Source organism: Ammospiza nelsoni, chromosome 2 (genome assembly GCF_027579445.1).
Source record: "Ammospiza nelsoni isolate bAmmNel1 chromosome 2, bAmmNel1.pri, whole genome shotgun sequence".
Lineage (NCBI taxonomy): Eukaryota > Metazoa > Chordata > Aves > Passeriformes > Passerellidae > Ammospiza > Ammospiza nelsoni.
In genome coordinates, this window is record NC_080634.1 from 5,956,681 (window position 1) to 5,982,585 (window position 25,905).

Sequence of the window (25,905 nt, forward strand, 5' to 3'; positions counted from 1 at the left end):
TCCCACTGTGGCCACAAACTGGTTTGGTTCCCCCTGCCATCCTATTCTTCACTCTGATTTTAACAACTCAGCTGGTTTTTGTGCTTTCCTCCACCCTGAGGTTCCCACCCAAGAGTAGCCAGAGGGATGAAACCAAGCTCTGCTTCTCTGGCTTTGTGTCTTTCTTACAGTCTGGTGGGGTTTTTGTACTGTAGGATTTGGGGTGGTTTTCAGTTGGCTATTTGTTTGTTTCTGCTTGTTGTTGGATGGTTCATTGGTTTGAACAAATCAATTCCTGTAAATCCTTGTGAGTTGCCAGCTCTGATGGGCTGAGCTCACACTGCACCCAGGCTGAGCTTGGGCTCAGCTGCTGGTGTTTTTGTAGCCCAACCTGGAATAATCCAAACCAATGGGAGAGAACTCTTGGTGTGCCAGCAGATGTGCACACACAGAATGCAGCTGCAGCAGCCTCATCCTGCTGGGAAACAGGGAAAATGCTGAAAATGCTTTGCTAGCGCTGCTCCCTGCTGGCAAGAACAACCATAACTGGTTTCTTGCCTTCCATGGAAGCAAAATGAACAGCAAAACTACGGGAGTATTTCAGGAGTATTTCCTCTGATTAATTGTTTTTTTCTTTTTTTTTTTTTTTTGTCTTGGGAATTTGTTTTGAGTGTGGCTATAGTTGTTGTTTTTCTCAAAAATAATTTGTGTGTGTGTTGCTGGTTTATTTGCAGATTATGCAAATTGCCGAATATTCAAAGGACAACGCTTAAATTTTATAAAGTGCCAAGGCTCAGTTCTAGTTTATGGAAGCTTTTTTTAGCCACTTCAGCAATTGGTTTTTCAAAGGGACCTGAAAGACCTGAATTTGGCAATCCCATTGAAACTCCAGGTTTTCAATTTGCCTGTGGCAGCTTTGGAGAGCTCATCCAGAAATGCATTTCAAAAGTTGGTCAGGATGAAAAAAAGGAGATTTTTGTGCCCAGAGTTGAAGTCAGCATGCAGAGAAATCTAATGATACGCAGCCTTTATTTTGTCTGAGGAGGATGCTTTCTTGTTCATTTTTCAGTTTCCCAGTCTAACACTCTCCAGAGCATGAGTTTGGTGGCAGGCAGAGCAGGTGCTCTGGATTTCCTCCTGGAATTAGATGTGTCCACCTCACGGCCCGTGCTTTTTCTGTCTCAAACACACAAACTGTGGTGATTTGCAGGTTGTCACATTAACAATGCTGCTGCAGCCCCTGTCCTTGTCCCTGCTCCAGGGGCTCCCTGTGCCCATAGCACCTCTGCTGCCTTGAAGATTTTCTGCATTGTGAGGCATTGTAAGCTTATATCCATGTTCAAATTCAGAGGTAAATAGTCCCAGAGGGGTGAGGAGATGTTCCCTGCTCCAAAAGGTGTGAGGTGTGTGACAGCTCTGTGCTGGCCACTGCCAGCCTGCCTCAGGAACTAATCTCATTGTCTTCTGCAGAACATGGATTTTGGCACAGCGCAAGAATTGCCAGCTGTCTCCTGGCAGTTACTGGTGTAAAACCCTGTGGAGTGTGTGCCATCTGCTGCCTGAGCTGGGATTTGATATCCTGGGATGGGGAGCTGGGTGTAGGTGAGGTCTGAGACATCCCTGTGGCATGGGAGGGAAGACTTTCCAAATGTGAGGTGTGAGTGTTGCTTTTTTCCCAGTCTGGAAATGAAACTCAAGATAATTTTAGTAAGGAGGTAATATAAAAAGGGGTTTTAATGAAGGCCTTTGGGGCAGTTATGAAAGATAAAATGTACTCACTTCCTCCCAAGGGTGAGTACAATTTTGTAGATTTTAGGAAATTAGCGTAATTGATGAAAAGCACCAATTAGGAGGAAAAATGGTGATGCAATTCCCCTCCAAGTCAAGCCCTTTCTCTGGAGCCCCCCATTCAGCACTGGCTGTGCTCTGTCCATGAGGATGGATCCCAAAGAGTTGTTTTCAGCCTTGGCTCCCAGGAAGAACCAAGATAACATTGGAGCCTTTCACCTCCTGGGACTTGGAGCTCTGGAATTTTTGTCTTCCTGCCTAGGGGAAGGCCATGGAAAATTACTGGGAAAACTACTCGCTAATACAATAGGTGACAGGGTTACAAGTATAGGTGTGAAGAATACAGAGAACATGCAAAAGAAAAAAGGCAAAGCACAAATGGCATCGTGAGGACCTGCAGGGCAGGTGCTTGAAGGGGACTTGACATGGCAGAGTGGTTTTACTGAAGTCCATGAGGTCTGTGCTCTCCAGTCCTGCTCCATCAATCTAAGATTTGCCCTTTTCCCCATGGATTTCCTATGTTTAAAATATGATTTTTGATCATAGAAAAATTCTGATCTTGCAGAAATCGCCTTGTGAGAGCAAAGCACGCTACCACAACTTCTTTTAGATTAGTAGCCTTATTTTTAACATGCAATTTAATGTAAGAACATGGAAGTTCTCTCTGTGTTTTTGATGTGTTTAAATCCATACTCACCCTAAAATGGTGTTTTGCATCCCTTTTCTATGACAAATAGTTTTGTGTCAGTATATAACACCTTTCTAATATTCCTTTCTAATATCACTCTGCAGCTTTCACTACAAAGGGGATATTTTTGAAACAAACACAATCTAGTGTAATCATTTGGTGGTTTATATAATTTAAAACCATTGAGCAAACAGTGAAAATTAAATAAGCAATCTTTACCTGAGAATGATTATTTAAAACAAAGCTATTAATAAAATCCTCTGACAGGTGGAGGCACTTAGTAATATCAATCAGTTCTCTCTTTCGATATGAAGTATTCATTTTATAAATTTATTTATTCTCTATATAAAGTTTGTTGCCTCTTGAAAAATGGTTTGCTATTGGGAATGCATCTTGCTATTCATTTAGAAGAATGTTCTGTAGGTGATAGGGACAGGATTTCAACAGTTTGAGGGAAAAAAGAACAAGTGGTTATGTTTTGCAAACATGAAGATGAGGCTGAGTGTTGGATTAAGAAAGAGATTAAGAGATGGCTTTGTGGAAATCTTCTATTCAGGTACAGTGTTTGCTATGTGGAGATGACAAGTTGTAGGCATTGCTAGAAATGCATGATTTTTCTGTAATTCCTTATTTCTTAATTATCTTTCTCTGTTAAATAGAATTAACATTGTTAATCTCTGTGAAATCTTTTGGGGACTCAAAGATAATTTGTTTCAGGCTGGTATGGAAGTCATGAAGGGCAGAAGTAGAATTTAATTGTAAGGACTTAATTAATCATTCAGGTTGCTCGGCTGATGATCTGCATGAAAATTGTAAAACAGAATAAATGCCAATAGCTGTGAATCATATCGGCATGGGGTTGTTTAAAAAAAAATCCAATGTTTCGGGGTGTTTTTTTCCCCCCAGGTATTTTAAAAAGGCACCATGCTCTCAGTGTACTGAAATAGAGGAGGGAGATCTGATTTCATGTTCCATTTGCTCTGTGTTTGGGGTGCAAAGAGGGAGGCAAACACCTGGGTGCTCTCTGCAAAGGAGCAGCCAGGTGTTTAAAATATAGATAATTTAAATAGCTCCAACAGGACTGGAACTGGAAAATTGGTGTCTATTCAGTCTAAGGAAACCTCTCCTCTGTGGGGAAAGTAGATATTTAGTCAGTCTGAGAAAATCCAAAGGGAAGTTCTGGAAAAATTCCACTTAGATTTTATAAAACTAGTGTCAAATAAAAGTAATTTAAGTGTCAGAGACAATGGTGGTTGTATTTTCCTTTACTATAGTCTTGTGAAAGGGGATGTGCTGGCTTTTTTGTTATTTTCTAATTGACTATACAGTAATACACTGCCCAAATTCACTTCTGGCTAAATATACACAGGTTAGACTATGCCTAATCTGTGGAAAAAAAAGTGCTAATATAGACTATCTCTTAGACATGCCAACCGTTTATTTAATGTGCTGTATATTTTTGTTCAGCCTGTAGTTTTAAGTTTTACTGGGCAACAAGAAAAACATGTTGTTCTCCAATGCAAGTGATTTTGCACCATGTGGTTGAGTCAACTGAGTGGCTGGAGGGAGTTTGGAAAAGGGAATTATAGCCGGTTCCAAGGCAGGGGGAAAGCAATGTCTGAAAAGAGGAGAAAACAACAAAGAGAATTAATAAGGTAATGGCAGAAAAGCAAAAATTTTCCATGTTTGTTTGATCATCCAAGGAGCTTTGGGAAGATGCACTCAGCTGAATTACATTTTTCAGGGTAATAGGATTTGTATAGGTCAGTGGCTTCAGGTTTTTCTTGAGGCTTGTGATGGATCATGTCACAGCAAGGTTGGTAAAAGTGGCCATTTATTTTCTTTTTTTATTTTAGATTTGTTATTTGTTGAAGTTTGTTGAGGTCTGTTGAAATCCACACCTGGAAATACATTTTACAGTGCAGTGGTGGGATCATGGCATAATCATCAGCATAGACCTTGAGACCATAATGGAATTATGGTCTAAATACAAATTACAAATCATGTACCTGTTCTTGCTTCCCCTTTGCTTCTGAAAATACTCATCCATACTAACCTGAGGGTGAAGGAGGAGGGGAATTCTCTTGGAATTCTTCCTTAGCCAGTGTTATGTTGATAAGGCAATGTTATGCTTTATTTCTGCATCTGCCCAGCCCTGGTTCAGGTATGTGGTTAGGAAAAGTTTGTATTTCCCTGTGTACAGCACTTCTGGAACATGGAGTCTATGCAGAATCCTCTGTGTTTCTGACTTGTTATTCAGAATCACACATGGATAATTATTCTTGTAAAATAAAAACCCAATAGTTTGGCAGTGACTTATGAAGAATGCTATTTGTGTTAAGTCTTAGGTTATAGCAAGGGTTGGCTTGTTTTCCTTGCAGTAACTCCTTTTTTTTTCCCCTAATCCAGTGGAATATCCTGATAAATGGTGTAAAAGGTGTAGGGAATGGTGGTCAGTTTGTGTTCTTTTTCCTTCCCTTGCCAGGGGAGGCTGCAATGACAGGTGGAGGAATTTCACTCTGGTGAAATCTTTGCCCACATAGAAAGGGAGTGCACAGAGAAAAATCATGTTTAAAATCCTTGGTGCTTGTGTGTTGTGCTTGGTACCCTGGGAGTCCCCTGAATTAAAGCAGCTTTTGCAAGAATGTCCCAACAGAGACCTCATTAAAAGCCCAGCTCCAGAGATGCTGAGCAGTCCTGAGATGATGTGATCTGTAGGGTGAAGGAAAAGGATGTGGCCTGGAAGCATCCATTCCTTGAGGGGCTACCTCAGACACTGAGGAACAAGCTGGGGAGTGCTTGACTGCTCTGGAAGGGAAAAAAAATCCCCCTCCAAAAGGGAATTCCCAGTAATTTCTGTGGCTGCTGCACCTCGCATGTGAAATGTCAGAGTTCCTGTGTCTCGTGCTGGTGCTCCCTGGCTCCCTGTGGCCTCACAGCCTGGAGCAGGTGGAAATTGGCCCACTGTGCCCCTTCCTGGTGTGGTGGCCTTGCTCCTGCACCACTGCCTTTGCAGGGCAGCCTCAGGTGTGGTGCAAAGCAGGAGGTCACCAGGACTGAGCCAGGCTGGGGATCAGGCTCCTTACCCACAGCTACTCCTGCTCTCCCTGCATGAGAAGAAAGGGGATTTATTTCAAAGGTGTAAATGCTGTTGAGTTAAACCTGGGATTTCATTTCCCTGGAAAGAGCAGAAGGGCTCCCCCTCTTCTGCTTTCCCCTTCCCATGTACATATTTCAGTTGTGCTTTTCTTGTTTTAACACCTGTAAAATGGTGTTAAACCATAAAATGTTTTTTTTTTTTAATGCCTGCTTCTTCAGGTCAGAACATTTGCTGATGGAGAGAAGCTTTTAGCCATATGTTAAATGCACATGCTGTCAGACTCAAATGCAGCTCTGGGATTTAAAAGGAAATTTCCAAGCCCTGTTGTTTCTGCCACTTGCTGTGGTGTCTGTGTGGTTGGGCTCTTCAAAGGGGTTTAGCAGAGCAGAGATGTTATGAAAGGGCTGTAGACACAGTTCCAAGCAGAAGCATTAAAATATTTGCCTTGGGGAGAAATGAAAACATCTGAATGTTTTCAAAGAGTAAGTAATTCTTCTATACCCATGCAAATTGTAAATAACAGGTGCTTCAAGCACTATCATTTGAGTTGTGTTTTGTTGTGGGAAGTTCCCACTTGCTATCCTTTACCTCAACAATATTTTAAGAGGTGTGCATATACAAATTATATAATCTTAATTCCCACCTTCAAAAAAGTGAGAAAGCCCTATTTTCCTAATCCCCATTCTTATTTAGATTTCACAGGAAAGAATACTCAGCTGTCAGCTTGCACAGAGACAGGATCAGCTCAGATCTTGGGCAGTGATTTCTGAGTTCTGAGGAATAGACTCACATGGTCCTTTGCCTGTGGACCCACCCCAGAAAGTGCAATTTCTGAGTTCCTATCTCAGCCTAGTGAGGGGTTTCACACCTTTCCCCATGGCACAGGAATGTATTTAAAAGCTGTACAGCTTCATAAGTGAAGATCAGATCAAAATGTCATCAATAGGTCTGGCTGCTATCCCCAGGCTGGCCTCTGATTTCATATTCTCTTGGGAAAGCTGTTTAATACATGGTGTTCTCACCCAAAATATTCAAGCCATACATTTTGGGGACAAAAACAAGATCTTTAGGTGACAGGAGACACCAAAGGGCAAAAATCATGCTTTACCATGATGATTATTCTTCTCCTGAGAAAGGTGCACTTTTCAGTTTTAACACTGCTTGGTGATGATTAATTGGGTTGTGCAGATTAAATTTTCAGTGAGAGTTATGAGATACTTTCCTAAAGAATAATGCATTTTAAATGTTATGTGAGATTTAAGAATTAAAATTTTATCTCATATTTCAAGGAATTTTAAATGACCTTCAGACTGAACCAGCCAGTGGTTTGAATATGCTAATGAAATCACTTTGCTGGCAAGATGTTTTGTTTGGAAATGAAACACAAAACTGCTGACCGTGTTGAGCTGCTGCTGTTTGTCTGTCTAAGGCAGTAATATTCATCCATGCAGGGTGTGCAGGCAAAGTTCAGGGATGAATATAGATGACCCGGATTTTCTGGGAGCTCACAGAATGGTGTCCTTTAGGTTTTGATCTTTGTAACCAGCTGATGACCTTTATTTTACACTGATAATGAGAGAAAGTGGTGTTACTCTATCACTCCTCTCCATGAATACAGAAAATAATTGAGTTCTCATCGCTAATCATTTTAGTGAAATCAGAAAGTCCCACTTAGTCCTTATTTTGTACTTTTACGGAGTAATGTTTCTGAAATATTGTGAGAATGTTTACTGCTTAATTCACTGCTCACTGAAGATAGCAAAGTCTGACTCTAATATTTTGAGTGAATTTCAGTTTTTTGGGGGCTGTTTTCTGTTTGGTTTTTTTTTCTCCTACTTGATCATTTTCATTAGACTCACCTAGAGGAATGTAAGTAAATTTCCAGGTTGAAGTATGAACATTAAAATTGTCTTGGTAAAAAAGAGCAAAATGTATCTGTACAGGTAGTGATCTAAAGAATTAAAGTTGTCTAAATAAATTAAAAATCCAGACCTCACAAGATTCAATTGAATTTGAATTCAATGGAATTGATTCAATTGAATTTTAAAAAATCCACAGATTTCCTTTTTATTTTGTGCCTTTACTACTGTAAATCTTATGAAGTAACATTGTATAAATTATCACAAATCTGGATAAATTCCAAATGAGTGGATGTCTGAAGTCGCAGTTTGTCTGGGAACTTTTTCTCCCAGTTTATTCTGTTTGTTCAGTTTACCTTGTACAGTGCTCACAATGTTGCAGATTAAAAAAACTTGGGTATTTTTTCTAAAATAACGTCAGGCAGTAAAAAACCAAAAAACAAAAGCAAAAACAAAACAAACAAACAAAAAAACACCAAAAAAATCCCCCAAAAAACAACAAAAAAAGGACACCCAGAGCATTAGGAGAGAACTTTGATACAGTTTTTGAAATTCTGAATTACTTTTTGTCGAAGCCAAAAGTTTCCATTTAAAATTGCTTATTTGATTTTATGGCAAAACTTGTTGGAACTGAAGATTTTGCCTTTAGTTTTGGAACAATTTTAGAGCTGAAAAGTGTTCATCACTGTTGCTGGTCAGATATCCAAATGTATTTGGGAACATATCATCCAGTTTCTCTTTCGTGTGACACATAACGAGGGAGGAGTGGGGAGTAGGGACAGGAGGCACAGATGAGCACAGCAGAGGCTGATTTTGATTCCAGAGGGAGAAAAAAAGAGCATCCTCATTATTCAGTAAATTCCTTGTGAATTTTACCACATCCTTATCCCAAGCTTCCAATAAAATTGACCAGTGGGCAAATGGATTAATCAGTCTCACAGAACTTTATTTCTGGTGCTGTCTATTGTGTGCTCCTTGCACTTCCCTGGAGAGGCTTGGGCATGTGAGGCACATACCTTTCCCTGTGAATCATGGAAAGGGCCTGGGCTAGGAAATTTTCCTGGTTATTCCTTTTATTTAAGTTAATTTTTGAGAGCTGGACATGGGGCTACATATGTGAGATGCATGGAAATGCTCATGAGGATTGTCTTGCTATAGCAGAAAATTTTCTGTGACCCACCATGGGCTGGAGCAACACTGGGACCATGAAGTTCTTCTCCCCAGGGAAAAGCAGAAGGTGCAAGCTGTCCAAAGGTGGCACAGACTGTAATGGCAAAGGCATCTTGCTGTGGTAAACAGCCATGGAAGAAGGCTTCGAGCCTTCAAATGTACTCTGAACCTTTCAGGATTTTTGACCTCTACAAGGAAATTTCTGAAACCCTTTCAAAAGATGGTGAGGGTGGTATTCGATGCCCTGTCTGGGAACTAAAAAGAAATTTTGCTTTCAAGGATATGTGAAGTAAAAGTTACTTAGAAGAAAAGTATCTGGGGGGTTGTTCACTGTCCTTTTTTCCCTTTTTTCCATTCAGTTGCTTGGATATGTAAGCCCATTTTCCAAGAAAAATTGTGTTCAGTAGATTTTTGCACTGTGGGCAGGGAACTAGCAGTACTAATTTGTACTGCTGGTTAGATTCTGGTTTTTCTGACAGAAACTTTTCTTGCCAGCTTATCCTTAGTAAAAGGATAAATTCATAGCAAATATACAGCCATAGATGATGAGTTCTTAGGTGATGTGTGATGTTGATGAATTTCAGTATTCATGTGGTAGATATTTAAATGGCTGACCTGGGTGGTTCCAAGGTGTTTTCTAGGGCCAGATTTGTCATCTCGGCAATCTGGCTTAGCAGCTTTACCCTGGCAAGCAATCTCCCTTAAGTTCAATTCATTTTTTGCCCTGCTGTATTTACACTCATTTAATTTTTCTCTTCCTTCCATCTTTATGTTATCTCAGGGTATGTCTAAAGGGGCATTTCTGCAGCATTTCAGATGTGGAAATGGTAAATTTATCTTGTTTACTTGAACATCTTTCACTTTTTAAATAAACAAGACTTGTTGATTAACAGCACTTAAAGAACAAATGTTCTGCTAATGAAAGTATAAACTCAGAAGTAGAGGATGCATATTTTGCTCCATTTTATGTTATGTGGAAGGACCTTTAAAGTGCATGTGCAAGACTCAAAGTACCACTTGCACTGCATTTGTACAGGATTATTTACAAAAGCTTTGTTAAAACAATGTTTGTCTTGTGCCTTGAAAAGCAAAACTGAGAATTAATGGTTTGGCTACTGTAGCATGATGAAAACTTCCTGGGGCTACAGATCCCCTCTCTGAATTGACATGAGAAAAATTGAAGAAAGGCATTTGGAGAAGAATAAAAGCACTGGAACTCTAGGCCCCTGAAAACTCTAGGTTTCTAGAAATAGCATTATGTGGCTTTAAATTTATGACTGGATATATAAATTTGTTTCTTTCTGTAGAAAAGTTCTGATTTTCCAAAGGAAACCATGGGGAAAAAGACTTTTGCTACTGAAGTTATGTTGTCCTGAAAAAACTGAATATGAGTCAATTGCAGTAGATGTGAGTTTTAAACCTGGCCTTTAACAAATGTGAAATCATGGTCAGTAGCAATATTTTGCAAATGCTTTAAAGCTGTTGAGTGCAAGTTGATTTTTTCCCCACATACTTAACTCATTCCTGGTATAGGTCTCCTGTCTGATCATAATTGTTTGCAGTTATGATCCTACCGTGTTTTTCACTGGAATAAAACTGGAATGAGCTTGGATCACTTCCATTAGGTGTCAGAGTCTCCACCAGTATATTTGCAATGTGAATCATTTTGAGGACCATCAGTCTGACAGGGAGCATGAAGAAAAGCAGTGGAATTTGTGTCTGTTATTTCAGATTGTGGCTTTCATAGATAAATTTAACCATATTTCCTGCTGGGAGCTGCTGCCCTGGCTCAGGTTGTTGTTTGAGAGCCGTGGGAACAGCACCTTTCCCTGCAGATAACAGATCATGTCTGTGCTGCACGTTCAGGGGGCTCTTTTCTGCAGAGGTGATCTAAAGTTAAGGACAGGTGGCTCAGAGAAACAACTAATCTTGCATTCTTTCTGGTCTTTATCAAGTAGTCCCACTCGGCCTAAATCAGGCTTTAAGGCTTTTGTTTGCTCTAATGCAATTGCACATGTGTTTTACTCAGACTCCAGTGAGCCAGACTTTGGCAGCAAGACTGGATAAGCTTTCTATGGGTTTTTAAAAAGCAAATTGCATTGTGCTGCTCCCTGGGAAAGTGTCTTCCTTGAACATGTTTAATCCACTCCCCCTCCTGCATGAAACTATCCCTGGCATACACTGAGAGTTTGTGACTCACAGTTTGTGTCTTACCTAAGAAAAAATATTTTTTTTCCCTGTGCACAGTGTTATGCACTTAGAGATGTCTTTTTCATTTTCAGTGTGGGAAGTAAACCCCCTTTCCCTTGTGGGCATTTCAATGACATGAGCATAGTTATTGTGCCTCAAGGACTTTCTGCACAGGAAAAACAAGGGGAAGAACTGGGTAAAAGTGCAGAAATATGCAGATCTCTAGAGCAGTTTTATAGTTTTTACCCAACCTAGTGAAAAATAGCCATGAAATTATAGAGGTAAAACCTGGGAATTTCAGTGTTCTAAATGAAATGAAATGAAATGTGGCACAAATATTTACACATGAGTACATTGTATGAAAGTGTATGGGGTGGCAGGATGCAAATTGCAGTGTTATAGAGTTGAAGATCACCCTCTCCATGTGCAGTGAAGGCAAAAATGAAGCACACTTCTCAAAGAGCCATTATTAGGATAGATAGACAGACAGACATCCACACACTCCTCTGCAGAGTGTAAATGTGTGAGTGACTCTTTCTGTGGGATATATTTCAGCTGCAGGACTGTCATAGTGATTAGATTTGTAGAGACTCCCACCTCTGCAAGCTCTTTATTTGTACAAGTATTATAGTTTCCATTTATCTACGAAAGGGCTTGGAGACCTGGGAAAAGGAATGATGCTGCCGAGACTTGCCTGTGCCAGATTTTCTTTGTAATTTTGTGGTTCTTGGCAAAGGTGAGGCTGGAAATCCATGTTGTTGACCAGCATGGAATGATCTCTTGGGAACAGAAATGCTGTGCTCCTGTGGAGGAAAATGATGGTGTTTCCCTTTCCAGACCTGAGATCTTAAACTGGGATGCTATTTCTGAGCCAAGAAAACCATATGAAGGGATCTTTTTGCCTCTAAAACAGTTTCATGCTGTCTTAAAAACCCTCAGTGGGTTTTGATGGCTTTCTTCATTATTTTGGGATTCAGTCAGAAGAGATTTATGGGGCAAAGAATCAGTGTACTGACATGGAATAAGGACTGTAGTTCTACCTAAGGAAAGACATTAAGGTAAGCCCAGAATTATCCAATAAATCTTCATTTCCCCCCATCATCCTTATAGAAGTAATTGCCCCACAGAAGGCCAGTTTAAGTGAGAATTCAGCAGGAAGCAGATGGGGTTGTGTGACATTTACCAGCATCATGGCACCATCCAAATGGAGAATGGCGTCTGGGTTTTAGGGCAGAAAACTCCCTTTTTGAGCTTTTGAGAGCACTTGTAAGTGCAGAGAAGGAATTGCCTCTTTATTCAGTAGTCTGAAATTCCTGCCAGAAGCCTTCAGCTGAACTGTGTGCTGTGAAGCAGAGATTTAAAACTGACCAAGAAATCAGAATATAGGGTAACTTTGGGTCAGGCAATCTGCAGCCTTAGCACAGTATCTGTGGAGGCTGGTAACAGAGTTTTATGAGAAGTACTACTTGTATTAGAAATGAGCTCTGATGAATGTGAAATTTTTCCAATACCTAGTATTGGTAACAATCCAGCTTTCCAGGATCCTCAAAAATAATGCAAAAAACCCTTCATTTGAAACTGAATGCAACTAAAGAAGCTTGGTCATAATGAAAATGAAAAATGGTGATGTTATTAGCAAGAAGTGGGTGATATAGCACAAACATGCAAAATTAGAATGTTTTTTCATTCAGCACTATAAAACACAATAATGGGCATGAAAAAGCTCATTTGAGGTGGTGTCTGGAATGCTGTCACAGAACACCTTTCTACTGCACTCTGAGGGAAAGCTCAGTGCCTTGTCACTCCTGACTGAATTTATTTTCCCAATCCCAATCAGTTCCAGGTTTTGTGGGTGAGCAGCATCCACGAGCCCACAACCCCCTCTAATGAACTCCATAGCTCTGGAAAGCTTGAGCACCTGGGCAAAGCTGGGTAAGCTTCTCCTGACCTGGGCAAGAAAGGGAAATCTGGAATGAGCTCCATCCTGTACTTGGGGACAGGCTGCATCTTCTTTGCATCTAGACATGAGTTTCCAGTCAAACTGTAAATTTTCTGTTTACTGAATCACTATCTACAGTGACACCTGTTGGGATTTGAGGAAAAAAATTGTCAAAGACAGGGATGTAAAGTTATTCTTGTTCTCCCATGGCTTCAAAACTCTGGTATGTGGAGGGGACCCCCTGTTAGATTTATTGTACCCCTTGCTGAGGGAAAAAAGGAGGTGAAAATAACTAAAATCATTTTTGAATATGAATTCACAGAAATTAGGAGACCTTGAGCAAAGCCCAAAATAATGCAGATGGGGGGTTCATTTGATGACAGTATCTTCCACAATATTGCAATAATTATTTTGATGTTTCTTGTATATTTTGCAATCTGAAAGTGCCTGTATAAGTAGTAGATAACCACTGTTAAAGATATGTGCAGTTTGCAATATGCAGGAATTCTGAAGTTTCTTCACAATCTTAGACACAGCCTTTCCCAAAGTACACTTAAAGGATTCTGCAGAATGGCTCAAAGCAATGCCATTTTTCTGCAGTAACACATGAAAAATGGTGCAATTACAAGTATGATTGCTCCTATCACATGCATCTGAAGTTGGTCTTGTCAAAATTCTAGTTCAGACATTTAACCCAGTTTGGAATATGAAACCCTCAAAATATATTTTCATCTTCACATAAAATATGACCAAACATCTTCGGTAACAAAAACCAGACCAAGCCAACCTTTATTGCATCTACATAGAATATGAGACTATGGTGTACTGCAGAACTTTTCGTCATTTTTAGGGTAGCCTGTATGCTCTCTAATGTTCCAAAATTATTCCAGTCTCATGTCAAAAAATCATTTTTCTTCTTTGAGTAAGGATGCTGATTTTCCTTAGGATCTTGAGGAGAAGACTTCAGATGCTGCAGTAGTATAAACAAATAAGAGGAACTGTGAATGAGTTTTAAGGGACACCATGGACTCTGTCAAGAGCTCATCTTAGATAAACATTTAGATCAACATTTAGTACATCATGCTTATGGAAAACTATCTGTTCAAAACTTCCTTCTGGCTACAGCTGCTTCATATTACACATCTCTGATTTATACTGGTATAGGTCAAGACAAATGATCACTGTGCAACTGCTGGAAATTAGGTTAATTCAGATTATTTTGCTATAGGTTCTTGACTATTGCAGACTTCTGTTAGAGCTTTCAGACAGGTTGCCTTGCAGACAATTGCCTGGATGAGATTTTGGAGGCAGGTGTTAACTGTGGAAACCTACTTGGTATTAAACTCACTCGTCTGTTGCCGCCGCCTTTGGAGACGATACTTTAATTTTTTTCCTGGTCATTGTCCTCCTCAAAAGACCTAATTGAAAATATCTGTCAAATCATGTCTCTGGTTTCCCTCTTCTTCCCCCGCCCCTCCATTAATTGGACACGTATTGTGTTTGTGTGGGAAGGAAGGAGGCTCTGTACCAGGCTAGCAATATTGCTGGGAAAAGAACATTAAAATGGATAAAGGGATTTCCTAGTGGTATAAATACCTGCACACGACCTCCCTGTGCTCTGGAGCCCTCCTCTGAGTGTATATCCAGGTGAAATCCTGGAACAGAGCTTGAGGTGCCATCAATCCTGCAGGATCTGCTCTGGTAGAACACGGGACAGGCAGCTCTCTCGCCTCTGGGAGGGTATGAGCTGCCAAGCATTTGCTTCCTCAGACACCTTTGTGCCCTTGAATTCTGACTCTTCTCCCTCCCTGCCTCTGATAATGCACCACAGCGCTGCAGAGTGCCTGCAGGTCTCCAACCACACCACCAATGTTGTGTCTACAGGTACTTTTTGAAAATACTCTTGCTGTCATTTGTAGTTTTTGGGTGATAGAGGAGTTCATTGAGTTCTCAGTGTTTAAAGTGTTCAGTGTCAGTGTTATGTATGATTTGGGCTATGCCAAAGTAGAAGCAATTTCACAAAACCCTGCATATGAGTGGATCAGGAAAAGCACAAATGTTTGTGTTTTAGCTAAATACGTAATTTTCTTTAAGTTTGTGACAAGATTAGATTCAAATATGCTGCCGACTTAGAACAGGTTCAAACACTGTTTTTGGTATTACTACAGTCTGCATTGACAACTGTCATGTAAAATAATTAAAAGGTTGTTTATTATGTAACCATAATTTAAAATATTATAAATTGCCTTAAATAGGAAATACATTTAAAAGGCCACAATTGTAAATATAGTTTGGGAGAGTTTTAAACAAGGAAAAATATTGCTTTGCAAGGCATATTACAAACTGGATCAACACTAAGGTTTAAGTGTGATGTTCAAAATGATTAGTAGAAACCTTGTCATTATTTTTGAATCTTGTATATTCATGTATACAATCCAATTAGATGCATTGAAATATTAGGACTATTTAATCACTAAATATCTGAGCCAAAGAGAGTTTTCTTGCAGTGTTAATACTGCAGAGTTGGAACTGTGGAATACAGGAATTGTTGATAGAAAGCCTTCAGGGAAAGAAAAAGAAAATAGTTGATTTATTTGAAATTGCATTAATATTATAATTTTATTTGGAATCTTAACAAGAAAGTAGATTTTTCCTGAAAAGCATTGGTAATAAAGCATTTTAATGAAAAGAAAAAGCATGTATGTAGTGAAAATTGATTATTGGTAAGAGAAAACAGGATCATCTTATACATTAAGCAAAAGGCTCAAAATATCCTTATACAGCTGTGGGTTAGCAATAGTGGCAGGGAATAGGAGAATTTAAATTTTGTATGAGGTCAAATTTATGTATCTGTATGACAGCAGTATTTTCCAGATTCATCTGACTTGTAATGGAAAGGACACGATGAGGGCTGGCCCTGAGCAGATGCTCACCTGCCACAGGTTCAGGTTTTGGTATTTTGTATCTGCCACCCAAGGACAAATGCCACTGCAGTCAGTGGAAATTTTGATTGTTGAACCACATCCAGAAGATGATCCTGTGAAAAAACCACCCTGGGAAAGCAGAAACAGAGAGTGGTAACTATAATGAGTCAAGATTTATAAATTTCATACATAGGTTAAGGAACCGTCATAAAAAGTGCCACTTTGAGTGCACATGAGGAGAATTTGTGTACAATATAATGGTGAAAGAGTTTTGAATAACAACTTATTTGAAATGTCAAAAGTTTAAAAATTAATGTAACAATTCTTCATCGCAAGAAAGATGAAAATACTTCTGTTCAAATACTATGCTGTGTCATTCAGCTGATATTCTGCAGTATCCTCAACACTGTAACTGCTATTATTTCATTTAAATAGCATCATCCTCACTATTTAATTTTAAATCATGATTAGTAGGTCAAAAATTGTATGTTCATGCATAAAATTTATAATATGTGGATTATGAAATAGTGGAAAATGCAACCAGTAAAAATCAGATCTTAACAGCAAAGTTGAATTGCTCTACATGCATTACAGTTATTAACACAATCTTTATTTTCACTACATCTACATTAGTATAAGCATGTTTGTCTTAGTAGATTTTATATCTGCGCAAGTATAGTTAAACGGGACACTTTACTGTTATGATTACTGTTCTAAAACCCAAATATTCTAATCCCTAATTAAATAGACTGTTTTGAACAACAGGAATGTGTTTTTTAAAATGTGGTCTTACATATCTGAATGTTCATAAACATTAATATTTAATATTCTGTTTTATTGCAGTTGTTAGAGGGGGCAGTACATGCATTTTTATTCCTACTTGTACATGAGAAACAGCCATATCTCTATATTGCATTCAGCAAAAAATGGTCTCATTCTTCAGGCACTGGCTATTACTGGACGCAGACCTGAAATACCTCTGTGAAAACACAAGAGATAAACTAACAGTGTGTTTGTTGGTGCTCGTGATGGAAAATGTTTATTTAGGCCTGACCAGAAAAATCCAGAATTTACCGTCTTGTTTCTCTATCTCACCAAAGCACTCTGAAATGCTTTTTGTTGCTTGGCACTCAAGAAATTGTGATTTTTGGACACATCAAAGCAGATGTCCCAAACTGCTGCCTTTGGAAACCCAGGCCTTCGTTTGCTGTGGGGTTTGCTTGAGAGTGAAGGCATTATAGGGTTCCTGGGACCCTAGAATTAGTTTTTGTGTGAGATTGAATGAATCAGTGTGGGGAAGTTGAGTGAGGAGAGGAACTGAGGTTTTCCCTGCTCAGCACTTTGTGCAAACTAGATTATGCCCATAGTTTATACCAAAACCAACTCATCAAGGGACAGCATGACAATTCCTACTCCTGCCTCAGAGGATGTCCCGCTATTTCTAGTGGCAGTTCTCCCTGTTAACCTGATGGCTGTGACCCTGTGTTAAACACTCACAGAAGAAGCTACAACTGCACAGAAGGCACTGCCTGCCTCACACTTCAAGGCTGTGCCCTGAACCTTGAATTCTTACGAGTCCCGTCTGTTTTCTCTTTGCTCCCAACTCGTGCGTGTTCGTGCGTTGGCTTTGCCGCGACGACGCCGGGACACCCTTGGCCAGGCCTGCACTACTCCGTGCCCTCCTGTCACTATGGGAATCAACCTTCCACCTATGGGGTGATGGCAGGTAAGGGGCCAAACCTCAGCTGGGTGAGCTGTCAGAGTGTGGGTCTGTCTGAGTTGTGCTTTAGAGGGATCAATCCAAGACAATCGTTTGAAGAAGATGGGATTTGGATTGAGGCGCTAGGAAAAGGGTTTGGAAATTAGTGCCCAGAGCTTCTCAAACCTCTGCATCTGTTGTGAAATCACTCTGTATCTTATGTCTCCCTACAAAGCTGGGAAAATCCTGCTCATTTTGCTCACCTCTGGCCACTTTTGCTGGTGATTATCACTTTTTGAAGGGCCAGAAGTGACATACCCAGCACACCTGGGTGTGACCAGTACCTGGACTGATACAGCCCTGGCTGAAGCTATAAAATAAAATGATGGCATAATGAAGGGATAGGTGAATGCAGCAGGCAGATTAGCCATTTGATCATGGATTTTTACACTCATCCTGCTCATTCTTCCCTGTCCCAGGCTCAGTAAGAGTGAGGCACTTTTGTTCTGTGCGAGTTTAAGTAGCAGTCAATGAGATAATGACATGAACCAAATTAATGTAACTCCCAGAAAATAACTGGGACTTGAAAATAATCCAAAATCAAACTCAATTTTATTTTATTTAAGAATTAAGGAAATGCTAGAGTAAATCAGCATGGACTAATGGACAGAGTGTAGGCTTCCTTCATGGTATGCAAATTTCCATATTCTTGTGTTTCATTGTGCATTTCTGTGTCTTTTAAAAAGATTCCTGGCATTGTCCAGGTCTCTGGGGAAAGTTAATAAGTAATAATAAATTATATTGCTCAGAAATGAGTTTTCATTAATTCCAAAAGAAATATATTCTTATTCTTCTCCTTTCTTGTCTTATTTTCATCTTTCCTTACTTTATTTTCTTAGGCATCAAGTCTGCAACTCCAGAGATGCTCTCAGCAAGTCTCTCCCAGACTCGTATCTTGCAGACCTGCAGCATGCCTCACCCCAATGTGGTAAATGGTGTCAGCACCTTGCAAAGCAAGTCCCTCTCTTTTAAAGCATTTTTCATTATTTTTGGGGTTTTTTTTTGTGGTTATCCTTTGTGGAGTGTATTAAATAGCTCAATGGGGTTAGAATCTCCAACGTTGATGGGAGTAATTGGGGCAGTGAAGAAAAACCTAGCTCTAATAAATGGAGGCAGCAGTGGGAGGTTAATGAAGTTCTGAATTCTTCTGCACAGTTTTGTGTAGTTTAGAAAATTGGGAAACATGACCTGAGAACCTGGAATTTATTGGCTGCTCCAGATACACTGAGGAGTGTTAATATTTCTCCAGTAATTCCCCCCATGCCTCCCTCAGGTCAGAGAATTTTTATCTTTATGCACAATATCTAGGGAAAAATCAGCCCTCACTCTTAACTGCATCTCCTTGTTAAGTCTGACATTTGGGAACAAAAGGTGGTGAAAAATAGTTCTGTTTTATCCTTGAGCAATTTCTTTTTCAAAGATCATTCTGAATGAGTTCTTGGGTTTTTTTGTTGGTGTTTTTTTTCCTTTTGAGCTCTTACCTATGTACTTTCCTCAAAGAAATTCTCTGCTGCAGCTAAGCCAAGGTAGTATCTTGTCTGAGCATCAAATGGCATCTACATGGAAGTATCCTTTGTGCCAGAAAATAGAGACTGGCAAATTTTAAGTGACTCACAATGACAGATCCATTGCTCTTGCTGTGCCACTTAAGTTCAGCTTAGAGCATGGATTTTTATTTGTGTAAGTTCAGACCATTTGCCTGTTATTTAAGTGCTTCACAGTTTGCTAAGTGGTAGGATGGCTGTGGCTGGTGAAAGGGGCTGTTGACAGACTTCCATGCTAAGTCAAGATGGTATCTTGTCTGAGCATCAAATGGCATCTACATGGAAGTATTCTTATACCAGAAAAGAGAGACTGCAAATTTTAAGCGACTCAAGATGACACAGATCCATCGATCTTGCTCTGCCACTTAAGACTGGCAAATTTTAAGTGACTCGAAATGACACAGATCCATCGATCTTGTTGTGCCACTTAAGTCCAGCTTAAAACATGGATTTTTGTGTAAGTGTAGACCATTTGCCTCTTATTTAAGTGTTTCACAGTTTGCTAAGTGATAGGATGGCTGTGGCTGGTGAAAGGGGCTGTTGTTGGAAGGGGACCCACACTTCCATGTGCTGGGTCAAAAAGGAGAAAACACATCCTAGGAAACTCTAACTCCTGGATTCTCCCATGTGTATTATATAATAAAAATTGCGGGCAGGGATGAGGAGGTGACAAGGGGAGGTTTTTACAGTGCAGCAGCAGAGAGCCAGTGCAATGAGTTTTCTCTTTGGCATTTTGGGACGGAAAAGAGAAAACACATCCTAGGAAACTCTAACTCCTGGATTCTCCAATGTGTATTATAGAGTTAAAATTGCGGGCAGGGATGATGAGGAGGTGAGTGGAGCAGCAGAGAAGCAGTGCCATGAGCTCTCTCTCTGGCGTTCCCAGGTGGCCTGACGCCCTGCCTGTACAAGTTCCCGGAGCACGCGCTGGGTGCCAGCTCCTGTGCCCTGGGCCACAGCTTCGCGGCCCTGCCCCAGCCCCTGCTCACGGAGGAGCCCGCGGAGTTCAAGCAGGAGTTCCGCAGGAAGAGCAAGCCCGCCGAGGAGCCCGTGGACATGGACTCCCCCGAGATCAGGGAGCTGGAGAAATTCGCCAACGAGTTCAAGCTGCGGAGAATCAAGCTGGGTACGTGCTTCATGTCCACGAGCAAAAGGCTGGAAGAGTCCAGTGAAAGCCCAGTTGTTTCTGTTTTATGGTCTGGCCTCTGCTGTTGTCTCATCATAACTCCAATCCTGCCTTGCCCTGCAAAACCTCCTCCATTCCTAGGAGACTTCCATGGAATTAATGAACTTTTATTTTGCAGAAAGGGACTTTAAGCTTTCCTGCCCTTAAATTATTTGTGTTAAATGCAGAGAAATTTTTTCATGTTCAATAAATTCTATTCAGTGTCAGGTGCAATATTTTGCAGAACTCCAAATTATCTGCAACTTAGGGCAGATAGCCCTTGTCAGGGAAGTTAATCCACAAACACCAGAGGTTTATGTCCAAAAAGGAGACAGAGGAGTCCTTTTACTTTATTTGAATAAAGGGAGAGGCCATGGGGCATTCCTGTGGTATCTCTCCAGTTTTTGGAGGACACAGCCTCCTTTTTATCTCAATTTCCCTGCTGCATTTCCTTCCCTCTTTCCCCATTGGCTGAAGTACTTAAGAGGTACATACTTTCCAGAATGCCTGATACCAAAGATTTCCCTCTAGTGTATAACCCTCCCTTTTAATTTTTAATTCTTATGGAATTTAGGGGTTTTTCTTCTCCATTGTTTCTTTCATTTTTCAGTATTTAATTTCATTTATCAGCAAACCTAAAGTTTATTTGTAAAAGCAAATATCTTTTTCCATTTATCAATCAGTGGAATCCTTCCCATTGTTTCTTTTATCTCCCAGTGCTAGCTTTATCTACCAGCAGACCCACAGCTTGTTTGGAAAGACAAATCCACTATTCCTCTCACCCTCATAACCATCTAACCTCCCATTCTTTTCCCCATAGACTGCTTAATCTGATGGTCTGCTGTCATTTCAGTATACACTGAGTGACATCCATGGGAAATCCTTCACACCTGTAGGAAGGTGCTCTTCCTGGTTTATTTTTTTGTGCCAAGACACAGTTGAAAAGCAATTGATATCTTTGTTGCTGTGAGATAACTGCTGAGGACAAAGGTGGGCTTTGCCCTGTTGTTCTTGGCATTATCACTTATAACATTGCATCAGAATTATAGAGAATCCTTTATAAACCTAAAAGATTATAAGGTTATATAAAATAATTATATAAAATTATAAGGTTATATGGGGTATCTGTGCACTATCTCAACAGCTAGAAAGCCAGTATGTTCCATTTGCAGTCTAAACTGAAATAAAAGAAAGTAGAGTTTAAAAAATTATAGCCAACTGGGCAATTTTCCTGTATATCCTTTATTTGATGTCAGCCACAGCAATGGAAAGTGTTTGCCAGGCCACACATAGTCAATCACTGCATCTTCATCTGGAATTTTTGAGGGAACAAAACTTTGTTTGATATAAGCAAATCACATGCAGCCTGTAGAATGTCACAAATGCAATATGCACAGGAAAAATAATCTTTGAGTTTGAGCTTTACAAGGCAAAACAGGTTGTGAGTCTGAGAGGCACAGGGTTAGTGGAGTCAAAAAGGAGGTTAAAATGTGCCTCATGGGACACTGAGTGCCTATAGAGATCCTGCCTTGTCCTGGCACCAGAGCAGAAAAGGAGGATGATGATCCAGTCCCGCAGCCATGGCAGATCCACATTCAGAGAAATGAGCAGGGAGTTATTGGTGCAAAGTCAGAGTCTGCAAGGAAACTTCAGCATTTCTCTGATGACTTCAGCTTGGATGTTTCAACAAATAACAGGAGACCAGCAGTGCCTCTAGGGATTATTGCTCTTGCACCATCTACAGAAAGTCATGGGGTGTTTGTAACCTTCTCAAATCCCTAATCCTGGGGTGTGAAACTCCACTAAATCAGTGTCACACTGCACACAAACCACCAGGACAGCGAGCAGGCTCTGAGTGAGCTCAGCTGGCCACAGGGACCTCTGCAGGATGCTCAGCCTGCAGGCACTGCAGCACACACTGACCACGAGAGCCAGCAGCGAAGGACTGAGCATCTCAAGGAAAGTAAGCCCTCTAGAAAACTTCAAAGCTGCTTTTTCCTCTTTGTTTCTGGCAGGTTATACGCAAACCAACGTTGGAGAAGCCCTGGCTGCTGTGCATGGCTCCGAGTTCAGCCAGACGACGATTTGCCGCTTTGAGAACTTGCAGCTGAGCTTCAAGAACGCCTGCAAACTGAAATCCATCCTGTCCAAGTGGCTGGAAGAAGCAGAACAAGTGGGAGGTAGGGAGCTGAAAACCTCTAAATATTGATTTGCACTTCAAGAAGAACCCCATGTAAATATTTTAGGGCTATTATGTGTATTCTGTGGACTAAAGATTTTGTTTTACCAGCTTTAAATGCTGAGGCGTGCTTGTGTTAAAGTATAGTTATCTTTTTTTTTTGGATGAGCATGGAGGGGAAAACTGAAATGCATGGAAAACTGAAACAGAATAGCAGAAATATCTCTTGGGCTGCTGGAAGAAATTTCTTCCAGTCCCATCCCAGCAAACCAGTTCCAGTCCTGTAGAGAGCCAGAGCAGGATCTGCAGGACAGCCCATTTAGCAGTGCACAGGGATTTTTTATGAACAAAGGCCATTTGCTTCTAATAATTTCTGCCTATAACCATTTATGATTGGAGGTAAAACAATGACCAGCCATCCTAACAATGGAAGGATCCTGTGTGTGATGCTCCTCTTATTCAGCAGCACTTTCTCTTGTGCTTTTTTCTTCCTTCAAAGAAAGTGACTGTTTTTTGTTTTCCAGTCCTGTGGAATGTAACTGCCAGCTTTTGTTGTTTGGCTGCTGCTTCTTTTTTTAATACAGCCTTGTACAATGAAAAAGTTGGGGTGAATGAACGGAAGAGGAAGCGCAGAACCACCATAAGGTAATAAATATTTAGGTTATTACAGGTTCGAAACAATTTTGGCTAAGATGCTTCTTTTTCTTCTGTCAAAATTGAAGTGCTCTTTTCTATTAATGAATATCTACATCCTGGGCTTCTAAAAGTTCCAATATTTGGAAATATTCTAGTTTAAAAAAAACAAACAGCATAAGCCCCCAGACCCCAATTAATTCCAAAGTAATATATTTCATACTTCACTCAAAACCTAAGTTGTTAGTCAAAAGTAATTATGTTTCTATACTTCTGTATGTACAGAACACCATGCTATTAATTAGCCAGTTTTGTTAAACATTAGTAAATGTTGAAAAACTGACCCATAAACGTAAGACCAAGAGATGAAATAACTAGAACTGGAGCAGATGCTGTATTTCTGCAGCAAACACCTGCACCTCACTTCCAGAATAATGCATGAAGTGCCCTCTCGTGTCCAAAGAAATTACAGCTACTGTTGAAACTTCTGGATGCCTCCCAGTGGCACACAAGCATGCCACATATGTAGTTTTTCAGAGTATTTAACAGAAATTGGAAGCAAATTCTATCTGAAATAAGAAAAAAATAACAGTATTATTCTGTTTAGTGAACCACTCCATTTTGGTCGCTGCTGACTCTGAAGAACAGATGAGGGCAGACATTTGGAGAATGTGACGATGGCTAAAACAGCTGGCCATAATCTCTGTGATTTCTAGGAATACTCTAGTGCTGTCTCTATAATTAGTGAGATGCAAAACACACAGTGTGTCCCAAATCTAAGTGATGAAGCTCTTCCTCTCTGTAAACCCAAATGATTTGATACAACCAGGTAACACCACTGATGTGCATTTGCTGGGGCAGAAGGGTGCTCAGGCTTGTTCTAATTCCTTTGACCCCACTCATAACTAGTTAGTAGCTGTGTCTCCTAGATAATATCAAGAAGCACAAATATTTTATAATTAACACTGAAATTTCAGAGCTTGCTGCCTTTTTTGCCTTTTCATCACCCCTTGCCAAAATTCTGTACAATGTCACGCTGCTTGTGTCAGCAGAGAGCTACAGAGTATTTTTAGTGCTTTGGGTTCCCTTTATGTGAAGAAAGATTAAACAAACCAAGTTACTGCCTTCAGTGTTGTTACTTGATCTTTCTCTTGAACTAATGGTGAAAGCCTGAATGTACAGAAAAGTTTTTTAAAGGTGAAATTTTCCCCCTGTTTCCAGCATCGCTGCCAAGGAAGCCCTGGAGAGGCACTTTGGAGAACAAAGTAAACCATCTTCTCAGGAAATCATGAGGATGGCTGAGGGGCTCAATCTTGAGAAGGAAGTCGTGAGAGTTTGGTTTTGCAATAGAAGACAAAGAGAAAAAAGAGTGAAGACCAGTCTACACCAGAATGCCTTCAGTTCTATTATCAAGGAGCACCACGAATGCCGGTGAAGCTTTTCCACGTACACATGTGGATTTCTCTTTTGCTTTTTGTAAATATTGTAAATACTGTGTTGTTGAAAAAGAGAAAAATCAGTAAACCCCTCCTTCCTCCTCCATGCTACCAGCAGCTGTAGCATGGGAAGGATTTTGCTGTCATTAATTAAGGCACTGTGAGCTCACCAGGACAGAGGTGTCACACTGCAGTAGAATACTGCATGCTGTGTCTCAGCCCAACATTTGTAAAGCAGAAGTGGCTTGGATAATGCTTGTTATCAAAGGTAATTCTTGCTAATTTGTTATGTGCCTCAAAGTTTGTTTTGGGTAGGCTTAGCTATCAAAACAGGAATACAGTTTATCTGACCTCAGGACTTTGTGGCCTGAGGGGAAGAAAAAGGGTTTTATTACATTGGTCTTTCTCTGCATTGTACTTTCTTCTGATTAAAACCATGTGTGGACATACTTACACCAGAGGTGGTGTGTTAAGCTAAAAAAGTACACAAAATAAGAATTTATTGCACTGCACGTTCCCTCTCTATTACACCCCACTAATTGAAAATAATCCCTTATTTGTCATCCTCCTGCCTAGAGATAATTGAGGGGAAAAAAATACCAGTGCCAGAGCTCCACCTATCAGGGAGGCACTGAGAAAACTGAATTAATGACTGTAGTACTCACCAGGGATAGATTATCCAGCCATCTCATCAGCCCTGCTCATTGTTATGGGAATTAGCCCATTACCATATAAGTATTTTGACTGTTTTCCCAGGACTGAAATTAAGTGAGTACACGCAAGTAGTCCTGGCCAGATGCATTTTATTTTTCCATAAAACAAACCTGATGATTTAGAAAATGTCTCTATAATAGGCCCACATAAAGCCAGAGGAGTTTAATGTTCAAGACCACTTACAAGCAGCATGTACAAGTTAAGTGCTCACTCTCCAGTGCACATTAAATTATCTCTGATACTTATTACAGTGACCGTAAGCATACTCACCAATGGAAATCAGGCTCCTGGATTTCTAAAAATCCACATTTTTATGGATGAATGCACCACTCTAAGCCCTTAACTGAGAAGAAAACTTCAATTTAATAACTCAAAGGGGACAAACTGTGGCTGTGTACTCCCTTCAGGCAGCTTTCATCACTAGCATAGCTCATTGCTATAGCAGAGACCAAGGTGCATACTTTTATCCACCACAGGTTACCAGCAGGTCATGAACTTCACAAAAAAAGTTCAGCTGAGAGGATCAGCACTCAGCAAAGGTGGTGGCATGCACTGGTGTGTCTTTCATGTGATGTGGTCAAATTTTATGTGTGTTGGAATCACTATCTGGTATATATAGAACTTTATTTATATTCTAAATTATTTTCTTAATTATAAAAGGTTTCCTAGAAATGCTATCAGCCTGTACTTCCCAACCTCCTCATCCAATAAAGTATTCCTATACTTTTGGCACTCCAGGCAATGGTTTGTATCTCTCTTTTGGTAACACTTCATTCTTTTTTAGCTGTGTGTCATGCTGAAATGTATTTTAGAATGCTCTAACAGATAGTTCCAGAGC

The 25,905-nt window shown here is 40.2% G+C and overlaps 1 protein-coding gene across 1 annotated transcript; it reads left to right on the forward strand.

Annotated features, from left to right (window-relative positions):
- Positions 1-14,455: 14,455 nt before the first annotated feature.
- POU1F1 (POU class 1 homeobox 1) lies at positions 14,456-24,352 on the forward strand. The gene is made up of 6 exons (XM_059466461.1): positions 14,456-14,597; positions 17,214-17,363; positions 19,827-20,066; positions 22,121-22,285; positions 22,869-22,929; positions 24,139-24,352. The coding sequence occupies exons 1-6, from the start codon at positions 14,456-14,458 to the stop codon at positions 24,350-24,352; spliced, it is 972 nt and encodes a 323-aa protein (XP_059322444.1).
- The last annotated feature ends 1,553 nt before the right edge of the window (positions 24,353-25,905 follow it).